Consider the following 9,143-nt stretch of genomic DNA (forward strand, 5'->3'; position numbering starts at 1 on the left):
GAGACAGCCGATTGAGTACTACTTGATGGGATCTTTTCTCATGCGGTTTTGTATAAACTCTGCAAAATATGTAGATGACACCAGAAGCCGCCATCGCTGGGTAACACACCATCCGACCCATCAGCCACTTGAGGGATCCAAACAGGAAGACCAAGGACGTAAAAGGGAATCGTACGATGTGAGGACTCGAGGGCGAGTTTGAGTGGCGATTGTGGTGATTTATATACTGCGGGAAACGAAGGGAACCATTATACAAAAATTACTGCCCTAGACTAAGAAGATGAATGGAATCCATCAATACTTTTTCGATCAGTTTCTTAAGTGGAACCCCAGAAGATGAGGGGAGAGCAGAGGAAGGGGTGAACATCATTGGACCCATATGCTTTGAAGCCCTCGTTGCTGACATGGCAGAATATATTCTCTGATGGGTAAAAAAGTTAATTATCAAAATAAATGATGATGTGGCAGCTTGGTGAGGTGGGAGGGCTGCATGCTTAGAAAAATGAGTTAGTGGGTTGCTCCTATTTAGTATTGATGATGTGGCATGGTGATGATGTGAATAGTGTGCATGTTGAAAGAATAGGTAGAATGGGGAGCAATTTCTTAAGAATGTTAGATTAAATAAGTCGGAGGTTCACCCTTACCCTGCTTAATTTGGGAGGAAGGGGGCGAGAAACTAGCTCCACCGCTAAACGCCCGCCCGCTCACCTACTTTCATTCCCTTCCCCGCGACTTGCATTCCCGTTTCGACATGCATGCATGCATGCTTCCTTCCTTCCTCGTAATAATAGTCAATGCAAGCATGCATATATACGCGGGAAGCCGACCATGCAGATCCATACGCAAATTTCAGTCCCGTTGCTACGCTAGCTGCGGCAATGGCCTGCATTTCCATGTGAATAATTGTGAGTGCATGCATGCATTTCCATAATGTCTTGATCGTAATAATAATCCATCTTACTGTAGTATTTCTCTTGTTGTTTCTTTTTTTGCTTGCGAGATCATGCGCCATGCAGTTGGGTGCCAAGGTGAATTGTCAAACCACATGCCACAAGGCACAACCTTGCGAGATCCTACCACTAAACTCACAAAAACAAAATGGACACGGAAAGGTTAAAAAGGTTCTTAATCGGGTTGGTGGTAGGATTAGCCATAACGGCCTTGCTTCTCGTCGCCGATGCCACAAGGCCCAAGGTAAGCAGCAAGCACATGACATGATTATTCATAGTATTTATTATCTTTTTGTTTGTTTGTTTGTTAATTTGCATGTGTTTAACGGAACGGAACAGTACTATACTTACTAATTGGCTGTTGCATATATAGAAGCGTGATGATATCAGGTTGAACGACAGGGGTGAGTGCGTGTACCCCATGAGCCTGTCTTTCGCGGCGAGTTTGGCCCAACTGGCTTTCGTTCTGGCTGTCGTCTCGCATTACACCTCCCAAAACGGATGCTGCAAGCCCCGCGACGGCGTCTCCGGATCGAGCTTCGTGGCGGGCATCATCCTTGCCATCATCTCATGGTGAGCGAGCTGAGTCGTCCGTAAATATATACTACTCCCTCTGTAAAGAAAGAAATTTAAGAGCGTTTAGATCATTATTATTACTTATCCTCTCCTCTCCTCTCCTCTTCTCTCATGGTGTGGGTGTGGGTGTGGGTGTGGGCGTGTGCAGGTCAATGGCGTTGGACGCGGGAGGAATCTTTCTCTTGGACATGTTGGCGGTCTGGCCCGGGAACCACGGTAAAGCCCCGGAGTGTTACAACGGTGTTGAGGCGGATCATCATCGCTATATGAAGGAGGCATTCTACCGGAGCATGTTCGCCATCTTCTTTGCAGGCTGCTCCTCCAAGTTACGTTCCCCTCCTCCTCCTCCTCCTATAGCATCCTAGCTAGCGTACGTCGTCTCCGGCCCCAACATCCCATGGATCTCCCATCCCATTGGAGGCTTCTTTTTTTTCTTGGTTTCCTCGTTTTGTTAACTGTAGATTTGTATGTTGGAGTATGGAGCCAACTCCATGTCGACCAAGCAGGAATAATGAGAGGAGGCTTCCCACCAAGAGATGTTGAAGTGAAGGGGAAGGTTGAATTGGAGAGATGGATGAATCAGATTTCTAAACAGGATTGTTGAGTAACGTGATTGTATTAGAAAACATAGGTTGGACTAGGAAATATCCTGGCTTGCCTTGTACTCAAATTAGATTATATATATATATATATATATATATATATATATATATATATATATATATATATGCCCACGAGGCTCAAGTAATACAACGACTATTCCATCAATTCCTCTCTTCCTTCTAACATGGTATCAGTTTCCGGGTTCTAAACCCTACCTGCCGCCGCTTCCGCACCCGCGCGCTGCCCCTGGGGCAGTCGGCCTCCATGACCGCCGCCGGGGGGCCGCGCCGTCCGTACCTAGGGTTTGTCCGCCGGCCGTGTTAGCCGGCTGCCCTAGAAAGTCTTTTTCCTGAGCCCTTGCTTCGGGTTTTTTTTCGCTCTCTCGCCGGTCGTTTTGATCGGCATTTTTTTTTTGGTTTTCCGATCTAATCGTAATCATAATCGTAATCAGTTTGCGTCGCCCGCCACCGCCGTCGACCCCCGTGCACCTCTACTCCAACCCCGGCGCGACCAGCCGGCCTCTCCTCCGACCCGGTGGCCACGCGCCCCGAGGCGGTCCGTCCGGGCCAGCCGCCGTCCGCGCGTCGGTCCGCCCGTTGCCCTACGTCGGCCGTCACCGCCCTGCTCCGATCAGGACACCTGCATCGCCCCGACCCAGCGGCCTCGCGCCATGCGACGGCCAATCATAGCCGTCGCTCGCACGTCGGCCCGTCCATCGATGCACATCACCCGCCTCCGGCGCATCTGCACGGCGGCCCGGCGGTCTACCTTGCCGGCATCGTCCTCGGCTGCGTCGGGACGGCTGCGTCGGCTGCCGCAACTCGGGCGTCGCTGCTCCGTTGGTCGCTCGGACCTTGCTGCCCGGGTGCCGGCGTTGCTTTGGCAGCCCAGGTGCTGGTGCTGACAAGCTCGTCCGCACGACGTCCCACGTCGTCCGTCGTCGCCGGCTTCATCTCGGACTCCGCCGCCACCACGCCTCCACCGAGCGGCGTCCCCGACCTCGCGCGTGATCGTCTTGATCACCCGCTCGCCGCCCGCGATCCGCCTCATCTACGCCGCGCGACCGGCCTGACCCGTCGGTTACGCGCACCTCCGTAGGTCCCGTGAAGATCGTTTCCGAGTTCAGCGCGCCTCTCCACCGATCGAGCATCGGGCTGCCGCTGCGTCGCCCCGTCGGGCTGCAGCGCTACCGCCTCGTGGTTCTCCTCGCGGCTGCATCGACTCGTGCATCGCCGCTGCGTCGCCCCTTCGGGCACTACTAGAAAAAGGGCTATAGATGGAAATGACACTAATGACGCACCAGACATGTGGTGCGCCATTACTATATACTAATGGCGCACCATCTGTTGGTGCGCCATTAGTGTGGAAGACACTAATGGCGCACCAGGCACACGGTGCGCCACTAGTAACAAAATGTTTTTTTTCATTTTTTTCAAACATACTAATGGCGCATCCGGGCAGAGTGGAACTACTAATGGCGCACCAGCCGTAGAGTGCGCCACTACTGTATTTTTCTTTTACTTTTTTGCAAAACTACTAATGACGCACCGTTGCATAGTGCGCCATTACTAGTTTAAACTAGTAATGTGCACTTTTTTTACTTTTTGATATCATGAATATTTTTAAATTTCATGGGCACTTTTTGAATTCATGAATATTTTTTCAAATTTGATGATATTTTTTCATATTCCATATAAAAAAATATTGAATATTCATGAGGACACTCGATCTCGATCCCCCTCCCTCTCGATAGCTATCCCCCTCACCAGATCCCCCTCGCCGCCGAGCACCCCCCCGCACCCTCCCCCCGCTCCACCGCCGACGACGACCCCCCGCACCCTCCCCCGCTCCACCACCGCCGACGACCCACCGCACCCTCCCCCGCTCCACCGCCGCCGCCGACCCCCCGCACCCTCCCTCGCTCCACCGCTGCCTTCGATGATATTTTCAAATAACAAATTTGATGATATTTTTTAAAAAATTATTACTGTTTTTATAAAAAATTATTACTATTTCATATTCATATTCATTTTCTAAAAAATAATTATAAAAATTGTAGACTACAATTGTTGTTAAACAACAATTATTACTGTTTTTATAAAAAAATATTACTGTTTCATATTCATATTCATTTATTAAAAAATAAAATAATAAATATACTAATGGCGCACCGGCCTGGTGGTGCGCCATTGCTATCTAAAAAAAGATTTCTAATGGCGCACCGGCGGTGGGTGCGCCATTGCTATCTAAAAAAAAGATTTCTAATGGCGCACCGACGGGTGGGGCGCCATTAGTAAGCTTCCCCCTATAGCTAAGTCCTCCCTCTCCCTCGCTAGAGATCCCTTTTCGTCCCTCTTTCCCTCGCCAGACCCACGACGCCGCCGCCCCGACCCCCGCCGGACTCCATCCCCGCCGCCCACGCGCCCCCGCGCCCCCACCCCCGCCGCCCCCACCGCCCCCGCGCCCCCGCGCCCCCACCCCCGCCGCCCCGACCCTCAACGTCTTCGCCTTCCTCCTCGTCGTCGGCGCCGAGCAGCGATGCAGCACCGTACGCCCCCCGACCCTCCTCCTCCCCTCCTCCTCCTCCCCTTGCCCCCCGCCTGCGCCGGGGCTGACGGCCCCTTCTCTGTCTCGCAGGGCAAGGTCTCCGGCACCTCTACGACACCGACGCCTCCACCGTCTAGGGCGTCTGCACCTTCTTCCACCTCCGGCCACCGTGGCCTCACCGTCGATCCCCGCACGAGCTCGCCATCGTCTTCCTCTCGGTGAGCTGCACCGGTTCCCCTTCCCCCCCTTTCTGTTAACTGAACATTGTCAGGTTTAGGTTCTGTTAACTGAAAAAGTTTAGATTCAGAAACATTGTTGGACTGATAGGAAGTTTGTTGAACAGAGCAATCTACACCTGTAATTTCTACTGTTATGCCTCTGTTGATTGTGATCTCTGCACATGTTTAATGTCTATGCTATTGTGCGGCTGTTATGTGTGTCTATGTCGGTGAGCTTGTGTTATGCACTTCTGCGTTTTGATGTCCCCCCTTACCTTAGTTTTTTCATCTCACTGGTCCTTTTCATTGTATTGGTCCTTTTCATTTTTGTCAAAGAGGCCCCGAGTTCTCTCTTCACTTGTGTGGTGATTGTCTTGGTCCTTTTCATTTTTGTCATGGCATTCTTGAGGTGCTGATGTGTCCGAGGGCATGAACCATGATCAAGTTGAGTTCAGATTTCATTAGATTAGATGGATTTGAAGGAAATATGCCCTAGAGGCAATAATAAAGTTATTATTTATTTCCTTATAATCATGATAAATGTTTATTATTCATGCTAGAATTGTATTAACCGGAAACATAATACATGTGTGAATACATAGCCAAACAAAGTGTCACTAGTATGCCTCTACTTGACTAGCTCGTTAATCAAAGATGGTTATGTTTCCTAACCATGAACAATGAGTTGTTATTTGATTAACGAGGTCACATCATTAGTTGAATGATCTGATTGACATGACCCATTCCATTAGCTTAGCACACGATCATTTAGTATGTTGCTATTGCTTTCTTCATGACTTATACATGTTCCTATGACTATGAGATTATGCAACTCCCGTTTGCCGGAGGAACACTTTGGGTGCTACCAAACGTCACAACGTAACTGGGTGATTATAAAGGAGCATTACAGGTGTCTCCGAAGGTAGATGTTGGGTTGGCGTATATCAAGATTAGGATTTGTCACTCCGATTGTCGGAGAGGTATCTCTGGGCCCTCTCGGTAATACACATCACATAAGCCTTGCAAGCATTACAACTAATATGTTAGTTGTGAGATGATGTATTACGGAACGAGTAAAGAGACTTGTCGATAACGAGATTGAACTAGGTATTGGATACTGACGATCGAATCTCGGGCAAGTAACATACCGATGACAAAGGGAACAACGTATGTTGTTATGCGGTCTGACCGATAAAGATCTTCGTAGAATATGTAGGAGCCAATATGGGCATCCAGGTCCCGCTATTGGTTATTGACCGGAGACGTGTCTCGGTCATGTCTACATTGTTCTCGAACCCGTAGGGTCCGCACGCTTAAGGTTACGATGACAGTTACATTATGAGTTTATGCATTTTGATGTACCGAAGGTTGTTCGGAGTCCCGGATGTGATCACGGACATGACGAGGAGTCTCGAAATGGTCGAGACGTAAAGATTGATATATTGGAAGCCTATGTTTGGACATCGGAAGTGTTCCGGGTGAAATCGGGATTTTACCGGGTTACCGGGAGGTTACCGGAACCCCCCGGGAGCCATATGGGCCTACATGGGCCTTAGTGGAAAGGAGAAAGGGGCAGCCCAAGGTGGCTGAGCCACTTCCCCCTCCCCTAGTCCTATTAGGACTAGGAGAAGGTGGCCGGCCCCCCTCTCTCTCTTTCCCCCCTTGGGAATCCTACTTGGAATAGGATTGGGGGGGGGGGAGTCCTACTCCCGGAAGGAGTAGGACTCCTCCTGGGCCTCCCTCCTTGGCCGGCCAACCTCCCCCCCTCTACTCCTTTATATACGGAGGGAGGGGACACCTCTAGACACACAAGTTGATCCACGTGATCTATTCCTTAGCCGTGTGCGGTGCCCCCTGCCACCATATACCTCGATAATACTGTAGCAGAGTTTAGGCGAAGCCCTGCTGCTGTAGAACATCAAGATCGTCACCACGCCGTCGTGCTGACGGAACTCTTCCCCGACACTTTGCTGGATCGGAGTCCGGGGATCGTCATCGAGCTAAACGTGTGCTCGAACTCGGAGGTGCCGTAGATTCGGTGCTTGATCGGTTGGATCGTGAAGACGTACGACTACTTCCTCTACGTCGTGTCATCGCTTCCGCAGTCGGTCTGCGTTGGGTACGTAGACAACACTCTCCCCCTCGTTGCTATGCATCACATGATCTTGCGTGTGCGTAGGAAATTTTTTGAAATTACTACGAAACACAACAGTGGCATCCGAGCCTAGGTTATTTATGTTGATGTTATATGCACGAGTAGAACACAAGTGAGTTGTGGACGATACAAGTCATACTGCCTACCAGCATGTCATACTTTGGTTCAGCGGTATTGTTGGACGAGACGACCCGGACCAACCTTACGCGTACGCTTACGCGAGACCGGTTCCCTCGACGTGCTTTGCACATAGATGGCTTGCGGGCGACTGTCTCTCCAACTTTAGTTGAACCGAGTGTGGCTACGCCCGGTCCTTGCGAAGGTTAAAACAGAGTCTATTTGACAAACTATCGTTGTGGTTTTGATGCGTAGGTGAGATTGGTTCTTACTTAAGCTCGTAGCAGCCACGTAAAACATGCAACAACAAAGTAGAGGACGTCTAACTTGTTTTTGCAGGGCATGTTGTGATGTGATATGGTCAAGGCATGATGCTGAATTTTATTGTATGAGATGATCATGTTTTGTAACCGAGTTATCGGCAACTGGCAGGAGCCATATGGTTGTCGCTTTATTGTATGCAATGCAATCGCGATGTAATGCTTTACCTTATTACTAAACGGTAGTGATAGTCGTGGAAGCATAAGATTGGCGAGACGACAACGATGCTACGATGGAGATCAAGGTGTCGCGCCGGTGACGATGGTGATCATGACGGTGCTTCGGAGATGGAGATCACAGGCACAAGATGATGATGGCCATATCATATCACTTATATTGATTGCATGTGATGTTTATCTTTTATGCATCTTATCTTGCTTTGATTGACGGTAGCATTATAAGATGATCTCTCACTAAATTATCAAGAAGTGTTCTCCCTGAGTATGCACCGTTGCGAAAGTTCTTCGTGCTGAGACACCACATGATGATCGGGTGTGATAGGCTCTACGTTCAAATACAACGGGTGCAAAACAGTTGCGCACACAGAATACTCAGGTTATACTTGACGAGCCAAGCATATACAGATATGGCCTCGGAACACGGAGACCGAAAGGTCGAGCGTGAATCATATAGTAGATATGATCAACATAATGATGTTCACCGATGAAACTACTTCATCTCACGTGATGATCGGACATGGTTTAGTTGATTTGGATCACGTGATCACTTAGAGGATTAGAGGGATGTCTATCTAAGTGGGAGTTCTTAAGTAATATGATTAATTGAACTTAAATTTATCATGAACTTAGTACCTGATAGTATCTTGCTTGTTTATGTTGATTGTAGATAGATGGCTCGTGCTGTTGTTCCGTTGAATTTTAATGCGTTCCTTGAGAAAGCAAAGTTGAAAGATGATGGTAGCAATTACACGGACTGGGTCCGTAACTTGAGGATTATCCTCATTGCTGCACAGAAGAATTACGTCCTGGAAGCACCGCTGGGTGCCAGGCCTGCTGCTGGAGCAACGCCAGATGTTATGAACGTCTGGCAGAGCAAAGCTGATGACTACTCGATAGTTCAGTGTGCCATGCTTTACGGCTTAGAATCGGGACTTCAACGACGTTTTGAACGTCATGGAGCATATGAGATGTTCCAGGAGTTGAAGTTAATATTTCAAGCAAATGCCCGGATTGAGAGATATGAAGTCTCCAATAAATTCTATAGCTGCAAGATGGAGGAGAACAGTTCTGTCAGTGAGCATATACTCAAAATGTCTGGGTATAATAATCACTTGATTCAATTGGGAGTTAATCTTCCAGATGATTGCGTCATTGACAGAATTCTCCAATCACTGCCACCAAGCTACAAGAGCTTCGTGATGAACTATAATATGCAAGGGATGAACAAGACTATTCCCGAGCTCTTCGCGATGCTGAAAGCTGCGGAGGTAGAAATCAAGAAAGAGCATCAAGTGTTGATGGTCAACAAGACCACTAGTTTCAAGAAAAAGGGCAAAGGAAAGAAGAAGGGGAACTTCAAGAAGAACAGCAAGCCAGTTGCTGCTCAAGAGAAGAAACCCAAGTCTGGACCTAAGCCTGAAACTGAGTGCTTCTACTGCAAGCAGACTGGTCACTGGAAGCGGAACTGCCCCAAGTA

The 9,143-nt window shown here is 48.9% G+C and overlaps 1 protein-coding gene across 2 annotated transcripts; it reads left to right on the forward strand.

Annotated features, from left to right (window-relative positions):
- The first annotated feature begins 745 nt into the window (after positions 1-745).
- Positions 746-2,055, forward strand: LOC125532172 (uncharacterized). Of its 2 annotated transcripts, none has more exons than XM_087523055.1 (4): positions 746-905; positions 1,001-1,194; positions 1,324-1,523; positions 1,675-2,055. In XM_087523055.1, exons 2-4 carry the CDS (start codon positions 1,099-1,101, stop codon positions 1,889-1,891), a joined length of 513 nt encoding a protein of 170 aa, XP_087379181.1. In that variant the 5' UTR covers positions 746-905; positions 1,001-1,098; the 3' UTR covers positions 1,892-2,055. The 2 variants fall into 2 exon arrangements, with proteins under 2 accessions (XP_087379181.1, XP_048552281.1); XM_048696324.2 differs by having other exon boundaries at positions 766-905; positions 1,017-1,194.
- Positions 2,056-9,143: the final 7,088 nt, after the last annotated feature.

Source organism: Triticum urartu, chromosome 5A, assembly GCF_056163025.1.
Source record: "Triticum urartu cultivar PI428250 chromosome 5A, HENAU_Tu73, whole genome shotgun sequence".
In the NCBI taxonomy this organism is placed as follows: domain Eukaryota; kingdom Viridiplantae; phylum Streptophyta; class Magnoliopsida; order Poales; family Poaceae; genus Triticum; species Triticum urartu.